General features: G+C 39.8%; 1 protein-coding gene across 2 annotated transcripts in view; it reads right to left on the reverse strand.

The window, feature by feature from the left end:
• Nucleotides 1-21,160, reverse strand: part of ARHGAP10 (Rho GTPase activating protein 10) — a 367,040-nt gene that overhangs the window by 27,242 nt on the left and 318,638 nt on the right. For both annotated transcript variants that reach the window (XM_049905921.1, XM_049905919.1), the window contains one exon: nucleotides 16,905-17,064. In XM_049905921.1, coding sequence (XP_049761878.1) covers nucleotides 16,905-17,064 — 160 coding nt within the window. The remainder of the gene's footprint in view (nucleotides 1-16,904; nucleotides 17,065-21,160) is intronic.

Below are 21,160 nucleotides of genomic sequence, written 5' to 3' on the forward strand. Positions count from 1 at the left end.
GAAACTCCAAGCAGGTGGCTGCCTGGCGCTCTCAGGGGAGCAGTGACTGGATTTTATTACATGTGGTACCCTGAAACCTCACAACAATCCAGAGGGGCGGATGTTATTATTCCCTTTATACAGATAATCTTGCTAAGCCTTGGTTTGCTCACTAAATGACTTACATAATGTCTCCAAGCCTTTAAGAAGCAGAATCAGGATGCAAAGCCAGGCCTGTCTGACTCTAAAGCCACAGATTTACTAGTCTATATTGCTCCCATCTTCCAGAGAACTCACAAGGCTCCTGCCTGAACTGAGATATTGAGATATAGCCAATCAACTCACAAATCAACCAAGCCAGCTGCCATGGAGTTGACCAGGTGACCCTACTGTATCAGAGTAGAACTGTGCTATGCAGGGTTTTCAGTGGCTGATATTTTTTGGAAGTAGATCACCAGGCCTTGCCTTCATGGTGCTTCTGGGTGGACTCAAACCACCAACCTTTTGGTTAGCAGCTGAGTACATTAACTGTTTGCACTACCCAGGGACTCCAAGTAATAAACTACAATGATGGCATCCAGTAAGAAAATCTTTACAACAAAAAACAAACAAACAAAACCCAATGAAACTAAAAACAAAAATTGAAGCCACTAATGAAAAACTTAAAACAACATTTTTGAAGTCTTAGGCAGTAGAAAAGCTACTACAAAATTCAGACATATGTCTTTATTTTGGGAAGTTGACTTTTCATTATGGGGCTTTAATGTTATATGGGCAATCAGCATTCTGGCTTAAAAATAAAACCCCTATATTTCAAAAGCTGTAGTTACAGCACGGCAAAGGAAGACATGAATGAGGCCATATGCCAGTGCCAAGTAAACAATGCAAAAACCAAAAATACCCTAGCAAGCCACAGAGACATGTATCTGAGGATGTGATGATGCCAGGCAGCCAGTATGCCATAATCTCTATCCAAAGTGGGAGAGAATAATTCAAGGAAATACACAGGACAAACTCTTGTACCCCCAAAACGGATGTGAAAAGACATTTATAATTGATGGTCAAGTACGTGGACCCTGCAATTAGCTTCGAGAAAGTTTTACTGAAGCTAAGAGGAGACTACTAAGTATTGTGTTATTCATAAAAAGATGATGGAGGCTACTCTGTTGCAAATATCAAATTTCCAGGTCTCTCAGCTCTGCTGTGGGGGGGCGTGCCCTCCTCCCCAAATCTCAGCCAAAGGTGTTAAGATGATGAATACACAGTGACCAGATTCAAGTGTTTATTTACCATAGATAATTATAAACCACAGCTACATGACTTAATACATGGTCAGTGCTTTTTCTTCAAAACAAGGGCAAGGACCAGCTGACAGCCACACTTATCTCACTGGGTCTCAGAACTGGGAGTAGAGGGGGTGAGAGGGTGAGAGGGGTGGGGGAGGAGACCAGCATTTCAAACAATGTTCCCAGATAACAACCAGGCAGTTTCAATCTCTGCATTAAAACAATCTAAGGAAACTAGAGGTCACTGGAGCAGACAGATCAGGGGTCAAACTCTGTCCCTGTCCCTTGCTAGTCATGTAACTTGGGGCAGTTTTCTTACCCTCTTTGTGCCCCAGCTTTCCTATCTCAAAAAATTAAGACGTAAGGATTCAGCAAAGTGGCAGAGTACAAGATCAACTTAACAAATCAGCTGGACTCCTTTCTACTAACAGAGAGGACCAAAAAAGGAAAATCAGGAAAACATTACCATTTACAAGAGCCCCCCAAAAGATAAAATACTTAGGAATAAATCTAAACAGGGACATAAAAGACTTACACAAAGAAAACTACAAAACGCTACTGCCAGAAACCAAAGAAGACCTACATAAATGCCAAAACATACTGTGCTCATGAATAGGAAGACTAACATTGTGAAAATATCAATACTACCCAAAACAATCTACGGATAGAATGCAATCCTGATCCAAATCCCAACACCTTTCTTTAAGAAGATGGAAAAACTAATCACCAACTTTATGGAAAGAGGCCCTGGATAAGCAAAGCATTACTGAAGAAGAACAAAATAAGAGGCCTCACACCCCTCGACCTCAAACAGTAGGAAAAACAGGCTGGTATCAGTACAGTGACAGGCAGATTGACCAATGGAACAGAACTGAGAACCCAGAAGTAATCCCATCCACCTATGGACAGTTGATCTTCAACAAAGGGTCAAAATCCATAAAATGGGAAAGAGTGTCTTTAACAAAATGTGCTAGCAAAACTGGATATCCATTTGCAGAAAAATGAAACAGGATCCATAACTCACACCATATATAAAACCTAACTCAAGATGGATCAAAGACCTAAATGTAAAACCTAAAACTGTAAAGCTCATAGAATCAAAAATACGGGCATACCTAGGGGACCTAATCTATGAGATAAACAGACTATCAAAGATGACTAAAAATGTGCAAACAGCAGAAGGTGAGCTAGACAACTGGGACCTCCTAAAAACCACTTATTTATGTGCATCAAAAGCTTCTGCAAAAGAGTAAAAAGAGAATCCACAGACTGGGAAAAAATTTTTTGGTAATGACATATCTGACAAGGGACTAATCTCAAAAATTTACAGAAAACTTCAACAACTCAAAGACAAAAAGACAATGCAATTAAAAAATGGGCAAAGGACATGAACAGACATTTCACCAAAGAAGACATTCAGGTGGCCAACAAATACCTGAAGAGATACTCGAGATCATTAGCCATTAGAGAGATGCAAATCAAAGCTACAATGAGATACCATCTCACACCAATGATAATGGCAGATTTAAAAAAAAAAAAAAATCCAGAAAATAGCAAATCCTGGCAATGTTGTGGGAAGATTGGACTATTATATACCGCTAGTGGGAATGTAAAATGATACAATCACTGTGGAAAACAGTATGGCACTTCCTTAAAAAGCTAAATACCATATGATTCAGCAGCTTCACTCCTAGATATATATCCTGGAGAAGTAAGAGCCGTGTCACGAATAGACATATACATGCCCATGTTCAACGCAGCATTGCTCACAACAGGAAAAAGATGGAAACAACCTAAGGCCAACAGAAGAATGGATAAATAAACTGTGGTACATACAAACAATGGAATATTACTCAACATTAAAGAACAATGATGAATCCCTGAAACATCTCACAACATGGATGAATCTGGAGGACATCATGCTGAGTGAAATAAGTCATTCACAAAAGGACAAATACTGTATCAGACCACTATTATTATAAAAATTCATGAGAAGGTTTACACACAGAAAAAAACATTGTTTTATGGTTATCAGGGATGGAAGGGAGAAGGAGGGAAAATCACTAACAAGATCCAATGCGAACCCACTGCCATCAATCCAATTCCGACTCAGAGCAACCCCATAGTGTTTCCAAGGCTATAAATCTCTACAGAAGCAGACTGCCACATCTTTCTCCTGAGGAGCCACTGGTGGTTTTGAACCACTGACCTTTCGGTTAGCAGTCAATCACTTTAACCGCCATGCCACCAGGGGTCCTCACTAACTGGATAGTATATACATATTAACTTTTGGTGAAGGGAAAAACAATACACAATATGGGGAAATCAGTACAATATGACCAAGGCAAAGGAAGACACTGAGAAGTACACAAGAGTAAAAGGTGACAAATGTAAATAGTATTGCATATACAATCCTGCAATAACAGTAATAACAAACAAAAAATTACAGGTGATTACATGGGTTAACATGTAAGCGGAACAAGTGTAAGACAGCATGTGGGAGTACACCCATGAGCATATATAAGTTTGACAGTTGATATTACTAGATACATATTTGTATATGCTACACATTATATCCATCTATATAATAGAGCATACAGGATACACAGTTATGAAAATTTCTTAGCCAAAACCAAACACCTCAAGGGACCAAGCCACTGGGCTTGAAGACTTAGGACCATAGTCTTAGGGAACATCTAGGCCAATCAGCATAACAATGCTCTACATCCTACCTTGTTGAGTATCAACTGGGGTCTTAAAAGCTTACGAGTAGACACCTAAGACACAACTATTGGTCACTTCCTGTTCAGAGCAAAGAAGAGTAAAGAAAAACAAAGATCCAAGGAAACAATTAGTCTGTAAGACTAATGGACCACATGAACCACAGCCTCCACTAGCCTGAGACCAGAAGAACTAGATGGTACCTGGCAACCACTACTGACTGCTCTGACCGGAATCACAATAGAAGGTCCTGGACAGAGTAGGAGAAAATTGTAGAACAAAATTCAAATTCATAAAAAAGACCAGACTTACTGGTCTGATACAGACTAGTGGAACTCCTGAGACTATGGCCTTTAGACACCCTTCAAACTTGTAACTGAACCCATGCCCGGACATTACCTGTCAGCCAAACAAGAGACACGCCTATAAAGTAAACAATAACACTCCTGAGGAATATGATCCTCAGAACAATCAACCATACGAGACCAAAAGGGGAGTATTTACCCAATAACAAAGTTCAGAAGTCAGGAAGGGGCAGGAAAGCTGGGCAAATAGAAACAGGAACACCAGGGAGGAAATGGGGAGAGCATTGACACATGGAGGGACTAGCAACCAATGTCACAAAACAAGCCGCATATAAATTGTTGATTGGGAAAATAGTTTGCTCTGCAAACTTTCACCTAAATCACAATAAAGTGTTCATATAAGTAAATAAGTAAGGATATATCTCCCAAAATAGGTAGATGTAAAAATGAAGATGAAATATCATTTATAAAGTAGGTTAAAAAATGTCTGGTTGTCCCTGATAATTAACCCTCCATGGTCTTGGATCCTGAGAAATGCAAGAGGGCAACATCTAATCAAGCCTTCTGTGCACCCTCAAGACACGAGCTTCTGCAAAAGCAAAAGGTTCTACCCATTATCTCTGAATAGTCCAGAAAGGAGCTAACTTCCGAGCAGAATTAAAAAGCCTACTCTGGGCTCTCAGCAAGGTACCAAGCTCCTTCTACTCATTTGGCCCCTGTTCGTCCTTAGACTTGAGCTATCTTAGCCCTCAATCATCTTTCTGAACTCACCTGGTGACTCTGCCACTCACAGGTATATTGTTATTGTTGTTAGGTGCTGTTGAGTTGGTTCAGACTCATAGCGACACTATGTACAACAGAACAAAACATTGTCTAATCCTGTGCCATCCTCACAACCACTGCTATATTTGAGCCCAATTGTTGCAGCCACTGTGTCAATCTGTCTCGTTAAGGGTCTTCCTCTTTTTTGCTGGCCCTCTACTTTACTAATCATCGTGTCCTCCAGGGACTGGTTCTGATAACATGTCCAAATTACGTGAGACAAAGTCTTGCCATCCTCCCTTCTTTTGCAGTGTTATTCATAATTTGTTATGATCCTCACAAATAAAATACCTTTCCATTGTCAACAGAACACAGGTAAACATTTTTCTGGCATTCTCTGCTTTCGGCCAAGATCCATCTGACATCAGCAACGATATCCCTCGTTCCATACCCTTTTCTGAATACAGCTTAACTTTCTGGCAGTTCTCTGTTGACGTACTGCTGTAACCATTTTTGAATTATCTTCAGCACAATTGCACTTGAGTGTGATATTAATGGTATTGTTTGATAATGTTTGCATTCTGTTGGGTCACCTTTATTTATAATGGGCACAAATATGGATTTCTTCCAGTCGGTTGGCTAGGTGGCTATCTTCCAAATTTATTGGCATAGGTGAGTGCTTCCAGCATTGCATCGTTTGTCAAACTGGTATCCTGTCAATTCCTGAAGACTTGTTTGTAGTCAATGCCTTCAGTGCAGCCTGGACTGCTTCCTTCAATACCATCGGTTCTTGATCATATGCTATGTCTTGAAATGGGTGAATGACAACCAAATCTTTTTGGCACAGTGTCTCTGTGTATTCCTTCCATCTTCTTTTGATGCAATATTTTGTCCCTAGAATCCTCCAATACTGCAACTCAAGGCTTGAATTTTTTCTTCAGTTCTTTTAGCTTGAGAAATACTGAGCAAGTTTTTCCGTTTTGGTTTTCTATCTCCAGGTCTTTGCACATTTCCTTGTAATACTTTACTTTTGAGCCACCGTTTGAAAACTTCTGTTCAGCTCTTTTACTTCATCATTCCTTCCATTTGCTTTAGCTATTTGACATTCAAGAGCAAGTTTTTAAGTCCCTTCTGACATCCATTTTGGTCTTTTCTTTCTTTCCTGTCTTTTTAATAACCTTTTGCTTCCTTCACATATGATGTCCTTGATGTCATCCCACAACTTGTCTGGTCTTCTTCAGTCATTAGACTTCAATGCATCAAATCTATTCTTGAGATGGTCTCTAAATTCAGGTTGGATGGTTTCTCTAATTCAGGACTCACAGGTATGGGAGACAGTATTGGCTCCTATTTCTGTTTTCACAGTACCCAGCACCAGAGAGCACAACCTTCCATATGAAGGCATTAGTTCTGCTAGAGCTCCCAGTCAATGTAATTTACCTGTATCTCACAGGTAAGCAGAGAAAACTCACCAACCTTATTAAGATATGATCTCCCTACTAGCCAGCAAACCAACAAAAACCAAACCCATTGCTGTCAAGTCAATTCTGACTCATAGCGATCTGAAATTCTCAGAGATAATTCATTCCCTTGAGTTAAGTATCATCCATTCCTAATCTCTTTTTAAATTTATAATTACTTTTGTCCAGCTAGTACCCAACCAATACATATTCATTTTTTAACAAAAAGAGCAGCTGTGCAAAAAAAAAGAACTTCTAAAAGATAAATTCCTTACTTTCTTTTGAAACAATAACTATAGTAAGAGAGGTCAAAATAGTAAGACACCAGTTTCTTAGGTGAAATGTGTGCCCCTGGTCTAAGAGAGATCAAGGAGAGCTGAAGCTGAGGAAGCCCTCTCTAAAAGGGTAGGGGAGAGGGAAAGGGGAAAAAAAGGAGAGGAAGGGGAGAGGTGAAAAATGAAGTATGCCTATGACTGCCAGTTGCCAGCAAATCAATTCCAACTCGTCTGAATAGAACTGGGCTCCACAGCACTTTCAATGGCTGATATTTCAGAAGTTGGTTGCTGAGCCTTTCTTCCGAGGCACCTCTGGGAAGACTCAAATCTCTAATTTTCAGTCAGCAGCTGAGTGATTTAACTGTTTGCATCACCCAGGGACTCCCTGACTATGACTAAATAATTTAAAAAAAGAAAAAAAGTTGCCATCAAATTGATCCTGACTCATAGTGACACTATGTGTTGCAGAGTAGAACTGTGCTCCATAGGGTTTTCATGTTTATGACCAGTCAGAAACAGATCACCACGCCTTTCTTCCAAGGTGCCTTTGGATGGGTTCGAACCACCAACTTTTCAGTTAGGAGCCAAGCGCCACCCTATAATTTCTAAAAAACCAAACCCATTGCTGTCGAGTCAATTCCAACTCATAGCGACCCTATAGGACAGAGTAGAAGTGCCTGACAGTTTCCAAGGAGCACGTGGTGGATCCGAACTGCCGACCTTTTGGTTAGCAGCGTTAGCACTTAACCATTGTGCCACCAGGGTTTCCTGTAATTTCTAAGTGTGTGCCAAATTATGCATGGTATATTGTGATGTAGTACACCACAAATTATATTTAAGGGGTACTCTGATATCTCCCAGAAAAATTCATTGACTTCCTGAAAAACAATCATGGAACCAACAGTCAAATAATTTGAAATTTCAAGTAGCTGTCTCTGAAAAACTTCTATTTGTTTGTTCAATTTAAAGGAAGCAAGTTATTTCATTGACAAGAATAAAATTGGCTACCAGTGAATTCACACAAAGTATACCGACAACATGTACAAAGTTGTACACGGGAATGGGAGTCTCTATCTAGTGATTTTAAATAACTAACATCAAGTCTGGGTAGGCAAGATCTTTGCCATACAACACAGTTTGGGGGCAGCACAGAGGAGACATGCTTTAGGAATCAGTTAACATTCATGATGAACAAAGCTAAGCCTCTCAGAGGTTAGGAGCCTGCCAGAGCACAGAGAGGGAGGGGCACCTCAGGGTACTATCACCCCCTGCTTGAAAGCCCTATTCCAGGCTATTATCATTTTGAAGGTGGTGCAGTGGTTAAGAGCTCAGCTGCTAAACAAAAAAGTCGACAGTTTGAATCCATCAGCCACTCCTTGGAAACCCTGTGGGGCAGTTCTACTCTGTACTATATGGTCGCTATGAATCAGAATCAACTTGATGGCAACAGGTAATGGGTAACTATTTTGAATGTGGTTACAGAAAGGCGATGTTCCTTCTCATTTTAAATCTGTAGAGGAAGCAGATAAAAATGCCTGATATTTCTTAAAAGAGATTTTCTTTTGGGGCAGGGAACCTAAAAGGATTACAGGCAGTACCTAGGTTATGAATGTCTGACTTACCGGCAACTCATACTTAAGAATGGACTGCCATGAAGCATATTATATTAAATATTTGAGTTAAATACATATGATCGTTCATAATAACGAACACACACACTACTTTGTGACACTCGTGAAAGCACTGCATGGTTTGGAGTATTTCATATGCATAGAAAGGTAAAATATATACCAAGACAAACACTTGACTAACTGACGCTAAATAAGAACCATATACACTGCTCTGACTTACCTGCACATTCAGACTTAGGTACTGATCTTGTTCGTAACCTGGGGACTGCCTGTACTTGTCAAGAACCTGGCTCCATCAATTACAACTGAAGAAAACCTGTTTAGAGAACACTACTTTATTGGGAAAAAAAAAAAAGACTTTGGTACATTTGAAATACCTTGACCTATGATGTAATATCCCCCAAGGAGACTGAGTTAGCAATTCTTTACTGGCAATGAAGTCACCCATCATCTTACTGAACGTACAGGTAAGTAATAGCTCCAGATTGATTGACTGCAATGAATAATACCCACAAGTCATAAACATTAGCAGAAACCCAAGAAATCCAATTCTGCTATATTGTTTTGAACCTGCCAGAGGCCACATACTTCCTACATCAGAGTCTCAGCCACTGTAGGCTCTCCTCTGCACATATGCTATCCAGTGGCTGGGGTCATGGCACTTCTGTACAACAGAGCTATGTGGGTCCTATGTGATCCACATACACTTGGACTCCATTCCTCAGGACCTCAGATAAGTCAAGTGTAAGTGATAGGACAAAGAGTCAAACCTCCTGGATTAAAACAAGGTAGGCCAAGCAATGCCTCCTTTATATAGCCCTGGGTAGCATTTTAATGACCTCACAGAAGCTTTGGTTAAAAGGGATCTTAATCAGCATTTACTCAAGACCTACTATTTTCACTGCACAGCTGGCATGCAGAGATGATGGGTTAAAAGAAAAAAAGGAAAGAAAAGGAAAAAACCACACTCACACACAAGAAAAACTAAATGTTTTAAATGTGAAGGAACAAAGAAACATGGTGCAAACAGAAAACTGAGTTTAATTATGTAAAATTCCTGGAGGAAGAGTTTTTAACCTTTATTTATAAAGAAGAAGGAAGATGGATCAGAAACGAAGCATAGTAGCCTAAAAGATATTCAATGATATAAAGAATGAGGACTTCCAAAAGGAAAGTATTCTTATAAATACATAATAATTAAAATGGGAAATAAAAATATTTACTAGTAACTATTTTTTTATGTCAATATCACAGAAATTTTCAAAGCATATAAGACCAATTCTTATCATTAAGAATTTTACGATGTAGCTGGGGGTGGGAGAAAGATTAGATGTGTACTTGCTTAACTAAAAATTCAAACCAGTTGAATATATTCAGATTCATGGCGACCCTATGCATGCCAGAGTACAGCTGTGCTCCATAGGATTTTCAAGGTTGTAACCTCTCGGGAGCAGATCACCAGGCCTTTCTTCAGAGGTGCATCTGGGTGGGTTCTAGCCACCAACCTTTCAGTTAGTAGTTAAGCTCCTAACCATCTGTGCCACCAAGGATCTCCTATTTTGCAGAGTGCTCATCTATATCCAGGAGCACTGGTGTTGCAATGATTAAGCACTCGGCTGCTAATCAAAAGGCCTGCAGTTCGAACTTACCAGCCACTCCATGGGAGAAAGATGTGGATGTCTGCTTCTGTAAAGATTACAGCCTTGGTAGTAGGAGACTTCAACATATCACTCTCAGTGAAGGACAGAACATTGAGAAGGAAGCTCAATAAAGACACAGAAGACCTAAATGCCACAATCAATCAACTTGATCTCACAGACATATTCAGAACACTCTAAACAAAAGCAGCCAACTATACTTTCTTTTCCAACACACATGGAACATTCTCTAGAAGAGACCACATGTGATGCCACAAAGCAAGCCTTAACAGAATCCAAAACAGTGAAATATCACAAAGCATCTTTTCTGATCATACAGCTGTAAAAGTAGAAATCAAAAACAGAAAAAGCAGGGGAAAAAATCAAATACATGGAAACTGAACCACATCTTGCTCTAAAACTACTGGGTTATCAAAGAAATCAAAGACGGAATGAAGTAGTTCATAGAATTAAATGAGAATGAAAACACACCCTACCAGAACCTTTGGGACACAGCAAAAGCAGTGTTCAGAGGTCAATTTATAGCAACAAATGCACACATTCAAAAAGAAGAAAGGGCTAAAATCAAAACATTAATCTTACAACTCCAACAAACAGAAAGAGGGCAGCAAAAGAAGCCCTCGGGCATCAGAAGAAAGGAAATAATAAAAATTAGAGCAGAAATAAATGAAATAGAGGATAGAAAAGCAACTGACTTAACAAGACCAAAAGCTGGTTCTTTGAAAAGATCAACAAAATCGATAAACCACTGGCCAAACTGACAAAAGAAAAACAGGGGAGGAAGCAAATAACCCAAATAAGAAATAAGATGGGTGCTATCACAACAGACCCAACTGAAATTAAAACAGTCAAAACAGAATACTATGAAAAATTGTACTCCAACAAACTTGAAAACCTAGAGGAAACAAATTTCTAGAAATGTACTACCTACCTAAACTAACACAAACCAAGGTAGAAAAACTAAATAAGACTATAACAAAAGAAGAGATTGAAGAGGTAATTAAAAAAATCTCAACAACAAAAAAAAGTCCTGGCCCTGATGGCTTCACTGGAGAATTCTACCAAACTTTTGGAGAAGAGTTAACACCATTAGTATTTCAGAGCATAGAAAACAATGAAATACTCCCAAACTCATTCTATGACGCCACCAAAATCCTGATACCAAAACCAGGTAAAGACACCACGAAACAAAGAAAATTACAGACCAATATCCCTCATGAACATAGATGTAAAAATCCTCAACAAAATTCTAGCCAATAGAATTCAACAACATATCAAAAAAATAATTCATCCTGACCAAGTGAGATTCATAGCAGGTATGCAGGGATGGCTCAACATCAGAAAAACAATCATCATAATCTAGCACATAAATAAAACAAAAGACAAGAAGGACATTATCTTATCAATCGATGCAGAAACGGCATTTGACAAAGTGCAACACCCATTCATGATAAAAACTCTCAGCAAAATAGGCATAGAAGGGAAATTCCTTGATGTAATAAAAGTCATTTATACAAAGCCAACAACCACCATTATCCCAAATGGACAGTCTGAAAGCATTCCCCTTGAGAACAGGAACCAGACAAGGATGTCCTTTATCACCACTCTCATTCAACACTGTGCTGGAGGTCCTAGCCAGAGCAATAAGGCAAGAAAAAGAAAGAAAGGGCATCCAAATTGGTAAGGAAGAAGTAAAAGTATCCCTATTTTTCATGATATGATCTTATACACAGAAAACCCTAAAGAAACCACCAGAAAACTACTGCAACTAATAGAAGAGTTCAGCAGAGAATCAGGATACAAGATAAGCATACGAACATCTGTTGGATTCCTCTACACCAAAAAAAAAGAACATCAAAAAGGAAATCGCCAAATCAATACCATTTATGATAGCCCCCAAGAAGATAAATAGTTAGCAATAAATCTAACCAGAGACTTAAAAGACCTATACAAAGAAAACTACAAGATGCTGCTGCAAGAAACTAAAAGAGACCTACATAAGTGGAAAAACACCTTGCTCATGGATAGGAAGATCAACATTGTGAAAATGTCAATTCTACCAAAGCAATCTACAGATACAATGAAATCCCGATCCGAATTCCAATGATATTTTTTAATGAGATGGAGAAACAAATCGCCAACTTGGTATGGAAAGGAGAGGTCCTGGATAAGTAAAGCATTACGGAAGAAGAAAGTTAAAGTGGGAGGCCTCACACTACCTGATTTTAGAACCTATTATACTGCCACAGTAATCAACAAAGCTTAGTACTGGTACAACAGCAGATACATAGACCAATGGAACAGAACTGAGAATCCAGACTTAAATTTAGCCACCTATGAGCAGCTGATATTTGACAAAGGCCCAAAGTCAGTTGGGAAAAAGACAGTCTCTTTAACAAATGGTGCTGGCATAACTGGATATCCACCTGCAAAGAAAATGGGACAAGGCTCGTGCCACACAACATGTACAAAAACTAACTCAAAATGGATCAAAGACCTAAATATAAAATCTAAATCCATAAAAATCATACAAGGAAAAACAGGGACAACACTAGGAGCCCTAATACATGGCATAAACAGAATATAAAACATAGCTAATAGTGCACAAACACCAGAAAAGAAACTAGATAACTGAGAGCTCCTAAAAATCAAACACTTAGGCTCATCCAAAGACTTCACCAAAATAGTCAACAGACGACCTACAGACTAGGAAAAAAAATTTGGCTGTGACATATTCGATCAGTGTCTAATCTCTAGAATCTACAAGATACTGCAATACCTCAACAACAAAAAGACAAATAATCCAATTAAAAATAGGCAAAGGATACAGACAGACATTTCACCAAAGAAGACATTCAGGAGGCTAACAGATACATGAGGAAAAGTTCACGATCATTAGCCACTGGGGACATACAAATCAAAACTACAATGAGATACCATCTTACTCCAAAAAGGCTGGCATTAGTCCAAAAAACACAAAATAATAAATGTTGGAGAGGTTGCAGAGAGACTGAAACACTTATGCACTGCTGGTGGGAATGTAAATTGGTACAACCACTTTGGAAATCAATTTGGCACTTCCTTAAAAAGCTAGAAACAGAAGTACCATATGATCCAGCAATCCCATTCCTTGTAATACATCCTAGAGAAATAAGAGCCCTCACACAAATAGATATACGCACACCAATGTTCACTGCAGCACTGTTCACAATAGCAAAAAGATGGAAAAAATCTAGGTGCCCATCAACAGATGAACAGATAAACAAATTATGGTACATACACACAATGGAATACTACACAAGAATAAAGAACAATGATAAATCCGTGAAATATCTCACGACATGGATGAATGTGGAGGGCATTATGCTGAGTGAAATCAGTTGCAAAAGGGCAAATATGGTATGAGACCACTATTAAAAGAACTCAAGAAAAGGTTTAAACATAGAAGAAAACATTCTTTGATGGTTACAAGGATGGGGAGTGGGGAGAGGAGGATTCATCTTAGGTGAAGGGAAAGACAACACACAATACAGGGCAAGTCAGCACAACTGGGCTAAACCAAAAGCTAAGAAGTTTCTTGAACACAACCAAACACTTCGAGGGACAGAGTAGCTGGGGCTGGGGACCATGGTTTTGGGGGACTTCTAGGTCAATTGGCATAACAATGTTTAAGAAAATGTTCTGTATCCCACTTTGGTGAGTGACATCTGGGGTCTTGAAAGCTTGCAAGAGCCCATCCAAGATGCATCAGCTGGTCACAACCCACTTAGAGCAAAGGAGAATGAAGAACACCAAAGACGCAAGGAAAATATTAGCCCGAGAGACAAAAGGTCCATTTAAACCAGAGATTCCATCAGCCTGAGACCAGAAGAACTAGATGGTGCCTGGCTACCACCAATGATCGCCCTGACAGGGTACACAAGAGAGAGTCCCAGATGGTACAGAACTCAAATTTACATAAAAAGGCTAGACTTAATGGTGTGACTGAGACTGGAGGAACCCCCGAAGCCGTGGTCCCTGGACACTCTGTTAACCCAGAACTAAAACCATTCCTGAAGGCCACTCTTCAAACAAAAATTAGACTGGACTATAAAACATAAAATAATACTCATGAAGAGTGTGCTTCTTAGTTTAAGCAGATACAGGAAACCAAAAGGGCAGCTCCTGTCTGAAGGCAGGATGAGAAAGCAGGAAGGGACAGGAGCTGGATGGATGGACATGGGAAACCCTGGGTGGAAAGGGGAAGTGTGCTGCACACTGTGGGGACTGCAAATAGTGTTATATAACAAAACGTGTATGAATTTTTGTATGAGAAATTAACTTGAGCTGTAAACTTTCACCTAAAGCACAATTAAAAAAAAAAAAGATTATAGCCTTCAAAATCCTATGGGGCAGTTCTACTCTGTTCTATAGAGTCACTGTGAGTCGGAATCTACTCTCAACAGCAATGGGTTCATCTATGTACAACAGCGCACTTCCTAACTTAATGACAGGTCTCGACTGAAATACGCTTACAAATAAATCCTTTGTAAGACACACAAGAAAACATCCTCTATGCTTAAGAAAAATACAGATATATTTTTTATTCAATCCAGAGAAAAAAATCAAGTTCTTGAAGTAGGACAATTTCTACATTATAATAAAAATCTCCTTTCCAGGCTTGTTTCAGTCACTTATTTTTTCCTCCTTTTTTGGGCTCTCAAGGTTGGAGTGCTTTCCATGACATTTTAAAATTTGTATGAATAGGAAGCTGGCGGATTCGCTCCTCATTTGATTATGGCCAAAATATCAAGCTCTTCATGTTTCAGGCATGGATGTGTTGTGAATTGAGCATTGGCTGTACCGCGGCTTGTAATGTCACTTTCCTGCAGAACCGCTATGGAAGAAGGATGACTAAACTATTCTCCAGTGCCTCCTGGAAGAAATAATTAGGATCTGGTTTTTGCTAAAATATTTTAAAAAATTAAAAAGAAAAGGCCAAGTTCCACCTCAGGAGTGCTTTAGGGTTACAGATCCCGGGTTTCTATGTGACCACTGTTATTGCTGGTTGCAATACTAAAGTGAAAGAGAATTTTTATTCTGGAATGGTAAAAGAATTTTTATTCTGGAATGGAAAAAGAATGGTAAAAATGACATGCATATTTGAGCTTTATGTAATTTAAATCCACAACACACAGTCTTCAGTATATAAAATGTACATGTATGATAATCTTGGGGGGTAAAAATCTCATCTGGAGAATGTTTCTATACTTGGAATTTCATTTCGATTTTTAGATTTTCAAAGTTTTCAAATTTGGCTACCCCAAAATTTTAGCATACCAAATTTCTCCCAGCCTCTCTTAATACTTAATAAGTTCATAATGAGTTCATGTGAATTCAGCAAGTAACTATAAAAAGCTGAGTAATGTGAGGAACGTTTTCCAATTCCATTTAAAGTCCCACAAATGCCCAGCTATGGTTAGATGGCATCATTACCCATAATTTAAGTAACTTTGGTTAAAAAAAAAAAAAAAACTTTAAAGACAGGACACCAAAATACTCTCAGAATGAATTATAAATGTGATCTTGGATGTAATTTGATTGACTAATCAAGCCACGCCACGTGATTATTAATGAAGCTTTGTATTTCTTCCCTGAGCATTTGTTTCAAATCTGATGCCACAGTACCACCAATCTGCATTTACTCCAGTCTCAGCCAACACTGTAAAACAAACCCTCAGGTAGTAAGCCCAGGCCCACAGTATTTTCTTTTCTTTTTGGAATGAGTGTTATTTGTACTAATAGAAGAAGCCCTGGTGGTGCAGTGGTTAAAGCACTCGGCTGCTAACCAAAAGGTCAGCTGTTCGAACCCACCAGCTTCTCCATGGTAGAAAGATGTGGCAGTCAGCTTCCGTAAAGATTTACAGCCTTGGGAACCCTATCGGGCAGCTCTACTCTGTCCTATAGGGTCACGATGAGTCAAGAATCTACTCAACGGCAGGGGGTTGGGTTTGGGGTTAGTTGTACTAATACACCCCTGTTGATCTGCACATGCCTGGCACTAAGCCAAACTGAGAAGATAAAACCAGGTATTTTATCCATCAATTCTTCTCTTTTTTTTTTTTCCCATTGTGCTTTAGGTGAAAGTTTACAGCTCAAGTTAATTTCTCATACTCAAATGTATACACATATTGTTATGTGACATTAGTTGCTATCTCTATAATGTGAGAGCACACTCCCCCTTTCCATCTGTTTCCTGTGTCTGTCCATTCAACCAGTTCCTGTCCCTTCCTGCCTTCTCATTCTGCCTCTGGACAGGAGCCACCCAAATGGTCTCCTGTATCTGCTTGAACTAAAAAGCACACTCTTCACGAGTATTATTTTATTATCCATCAATTCTTGATTATGTATGGTGCTATGGGGTAAAACAGCAGACTGCGAGCATCAAGCTCTCTAACATTCATATAACTAAAATATCATTCTACAGAGTTTCAAGAGTCCATCCACCACAGTGCAGGCATCCTTATATCCCTAAAAGTTTGTATAACTAGTGAGAACGCAGCCAGAGTAAAGCAGTCACCAGTTTCCTCTGCACAACCCAAAACGACCGTGCGCTGAACCGACACCGGATCAGGTAGTACAGTCCAGCTCCTCCTTGCTGGGAATGCAGACATTACTGAAGAAAGGCTTTATCCTATGTATCCTTCTCCCTTTGGCAGTCCCTCTGCCCATTGGCTAGAGAACGATGGTCCGATCTAACAGCTTCAGAACCCCCCGCAATGTGAACGTCAAAATACAGAAGGTCATGGCCCTCCTCCCCTCAGCACCAGACAAGCGCAGTTACTTACGCAGTGGCTGCCCATTCCCCAAAGCTCTCCCCATCTGTAAGAAGGTGGTTTCTGTCTGGTCCAAGAGGCCCATGGACAGTGGCAGTTGTGGGAGATGGGGAGGAAAGCGAGTCTAGACTGCTGGTAGGGGTGTCCTCCTTGGGAGGGTTAGGACCGTCACCTAGGAAGCAAAGGGCATCAAGTTTCAATGAAATACTCAGAGAAAAAAAAGAAAACAACTCTCATAATAATTACATGGTGTTACTTGATTAGTCAACCAAATTACATCCAAAATTACATTTATAAGTCAGCCTGAGAGTATTTGGGTGTCCTGTCTTTAAAGCATTAAAAAAACAAAAACAAAAATGCTTAAAATAAATCATACATAATACAGTGAGGAGTGTTTTCCCCCCAAGAAAACACAACAATCAAAATCAGATCAAATAGAAGATGAAACCCTTTATGGCGACCACAATGACTTCCTGATCTCTAAGGAGCACAGTCATAACCAGCAATAACCTCAAGGACAAGTAAGAGCTGTGCACCAGCCATGCAGGGTCTGACCTCTTGCTTTCTAGTCACCTGATTTTTTTTTTTTTTTTAAGCCATTCTCAGTCCCCACTTAGTGCCTAATAAATTAAACAACTCTCAAGGGACCTTGTCTTCTGAGCTGGTATGTTGGATTGCAATTTAATAGCCCAACTTATTAAACTCCCCAGTCCTAGAGAAACTTCCATTTCCCTGTGAGAATTAGGGAGGATGTTATGCAAGAATCAGGCCCCTGTAGTGACTGCAGTGGATGAATTTAAACTAAAATGAAAAAGTCTTTTTTTTTCCATGGGTTGCGTGATTTATGCTTTCACAGAGGACTGTTTCATGAAATATGTTTAGCATCATTTTTTTATATATACATTATGGGCTCTGGCGGAAAATGCAGGAGGTGGAAAAGAGAACTCACAAGAACAGCTGCTTCCCTCAAGTGGTCTTCTTGCTTCCATGGTACTCCCAGCTACCATAAAATGCACCTGAGCAGCACCCATCAGAGCTTGGGCTCTTTAGCCAAACCCTAGTCCCCATTAAGTATTACTCTTTTGAAGTGCCCTGCAGAGGCAGCAGCATGCTATGGAGATGGTACTAGTTTAGCCTTGATTTTACAGGTAGTTAATCTTAACATTTGGTCAACAAGATACCATGGAAGCAAGTGAACACCAAGTGGAAGTCCATAGCCCCAACATCAAAAGCTCCTGATTGAATCTTCATTTTTCATCAGTCCTAGATCCTAGAAGGAGTCCTGAGGTGGTGTAAATAGTTAAGTGCTCGACTGCTAGCTCAAAGGTTGGCGTTTCAATTGCACCCAGAGATGTCTTCGAAGAAAGGACTGGCGATCTGCTTCCAAAAGGCCATAGCCTTGAAAACCTTATGGAATGTAGTCCTAATCTGCACACATGGGGTTACCATGAGTTGGAGCTGACTTGAAAGCAACTAACAACAATAGACCTAGAAACAGAGTATGAATGAATGCCAGGAACAGCGAGGAACTTACTCTCAGAAGACCATCTTAGATGGATTTCAATTCTACTGGTCACGATGTACAAGAAAGATTCCAGACTCCTAATAAGCTAGATCCCAAGATGCTAATTTTGAAAACTGACTGTACACAATAATTCTTATTTAACTCTGACCCAGCTTACAACTTAGGATATGATAGAGAATCTTAAAAATGGAGATCTAGAAAAGATGAATTCAGGGAAGTAGGAGTTAAAGATGGTGATGATGGCTAGAAGAAGGAATTTCCTATGGTGGCAGTTAGAGCAAAGTATCCGGATGATCCTATGCAGATGATTCTGGTAAAAAAAAAAAAGGTTTTCTGAGCTTTTTCTTTCATAAGTGTGTTGAGGAGTAGGGGTCGGGTTATGGTGGGTTGGGCAATAAACCCTATATCCGTGGGCAAGGCTTTCTCCGTGGTTTTAGTCTCCCTGTAAATCTCTGAGCTGTCTCTGCTCAAATGTACAGTCTAGAATACTACTATTCCACTTTCCATGAATTCACTTTTTCCACAGCCCTTTACCACAATAGGATTTAGCTAATTGGAGTAATTCATCCCCAAACAGAAGGGCCGATTTTCAGGCAAACGAACCAAAACCCACGAATGGACCACTGCTGTGATTTTCCTTTCGATTTAGTTTCTTTTTGAAATACAGTCTACTTTGGAACAAAGGCTACCTCTTTCCCTGCGCCTGGATAGCTCAACTCCAACCAGTTCTTTTCTGCAAATGAGCCCAAGCACAACAAGGCTTCCCAGGCCCTCCCTGCGGCCCTTGGCCATCATAGGCAACAACTCCCTTTAAAATTAAAAGGGTCTCAAATGTAACCCCAGCATAAAGTCTAAAAGTAAACCCCTGAACATGTACCTGCACTAGAGCTTCCAATTCAGGGCTTGGCTAGAAGTAGCAAAATATGATCAGTTCTGAAGCAGAACAGGGTAACCTCAAAAGTGAGTCAGACGCAAGCAGTTCCCTGGCTTCAGGAGACCGGATCCTGGCACTCAGTCTCCCTGTCTGCGCGGCCGGGCATGACACAGCCCAGGCCTTAGCAAATGACAGTCTGGGACCAGCTTATTCCCTGACTCATTCCTACAAGGAGAAACCTGTCAATGAGAAGTAACTGTGGGGAACCAGAGACCAAAGGTCTAATGTTACTTTAAAAAGATGCCTGAAATGCTTTTACAGCCAGATACACAACTCATCTACATTTCCTCTAATCCTTCTCCCAAGCAGACTGACGCAGCACAAACTGCCATTCAACGTATTAAATCACATTCTATTAGGAGAATTTCTCTCTTCCTTCCTGCCAAATGGTCGCAATCTGAACCCTCAAGTTAAAATAATATTGGTAAAAGGGAATATGATCAAAAAGATAGTTCATCCGATTTTCGAAGCACACACAACTCCTTTCTCCTTCACTGTTAGGGAACGATTTTACCTTCTTGAGAGAATCATTGAATCTGGGGGGATGCTAGCATCAAGCACATAAACATTAGACACTTATAACCATCTCTGCAACTTTGGTTCATCAAAAATCAAATGACTACTTTTTAAGTATGATGGCAATAATAAGACTTTTTAAAATTTTTTGCTCAGTGATTTCTGGAATAAAAATTTTAAATCCTAATTTGTGATTGAAAATTAATGTCAGATACTCGCATCATTTTCATCTTGCATTTCTTTTGAGTAGTCATACAACCTCTTTCTTTAGGTACTATAACAAAACTCAAAAAAACCAAACCCACTGCTGTCGAGCCAATTCTGAATCACAGCGACCCTACAGGACAGAGTAGTACTGCCCCACAGGGTTTCCAAGGAGCGCCAGGGGATTTGAATTGCCAACTTTTTGGTTAGCAGCTGAGCTCTTAAATACTGTGTCACCAGGGCTCCTATTTTATAACAGACAAATCACCTAGAAATAAAAAGATTGTTTCAGTAAGTGAACAAAATGGTACTAAAGGGCTTTCGTTATGAACAGAATCCAAGATAAAAAATGCACTAGAACTAGCACCAGAAAATATCCAGCTTAATTCCTGCCTTTCCTGCCTCTTCTCTCCTTTCTCAATCAATTTTGTATTTCATTGCCATCTGATGGTTTCATGACCTGGCTTTAGATCCCCATCTCCATTATAAGTTTTTTGATGGTGGAGATCGTGTCTCCGTCTTGGTAATCCTTAAAGAGCACAATGCTGTGCCAGGCCAATAAGGATTCTTCAGGAAATATTGTGGACTTGCTGTCACATGGAGTATCAGTACAGAAATCCATTGCCTTGGGGAATTAAGGGGGGGAGGATCTAAAAACCTCAAAGTATTCTTAGAAAATCTGCATACTCTTTCCGATTCTCATCCTCTCTCCTTCTAAGCACAAATATCTCTAACCCTTTTTGTTCACTCAGTAGGCATTTACTGAGTTTCTATTTATGCACAAGGCACATCGCAGATGCTGACTTATAAAGGTGGAGCATCAGTCCCTTATCCAAAGATGCTCATAGTATAGTGTAGAACACAAGTAAAGACATGAACAGCAAAAGGTAATGTGTACTATAACATCACTGTATCAAGAAGCTTAGAGATCACAGGGAAAGGAGCTTCCAAACCTGCCAAGGTGGGGGTGAAGGATGTGTGGGGTAAAGCAACAGGAATAGGAAGAAATTGTTGCAAGACTGTTAAGCAAAGATCCTCTGGTAGAGAAAATATCATGGTTGAAAGCCTAGACCACATAGACTGTGGCAG

The sequence above is a fragment of the Elephas maximus genome, chromosome 13 (genome assembly GCF_024166365.1).
Source record: "Elephas maximus indicus isolate mEleMax1 chromosome 13, mEleMax1 primary haplotype, whole genome shotgun sequence".
Lineage (NCBI taxonomy): Eukaryota > Metazoa > Chordata > Mammalia > Proboscidea > Elephantidae > Elephas > Elephas maximus.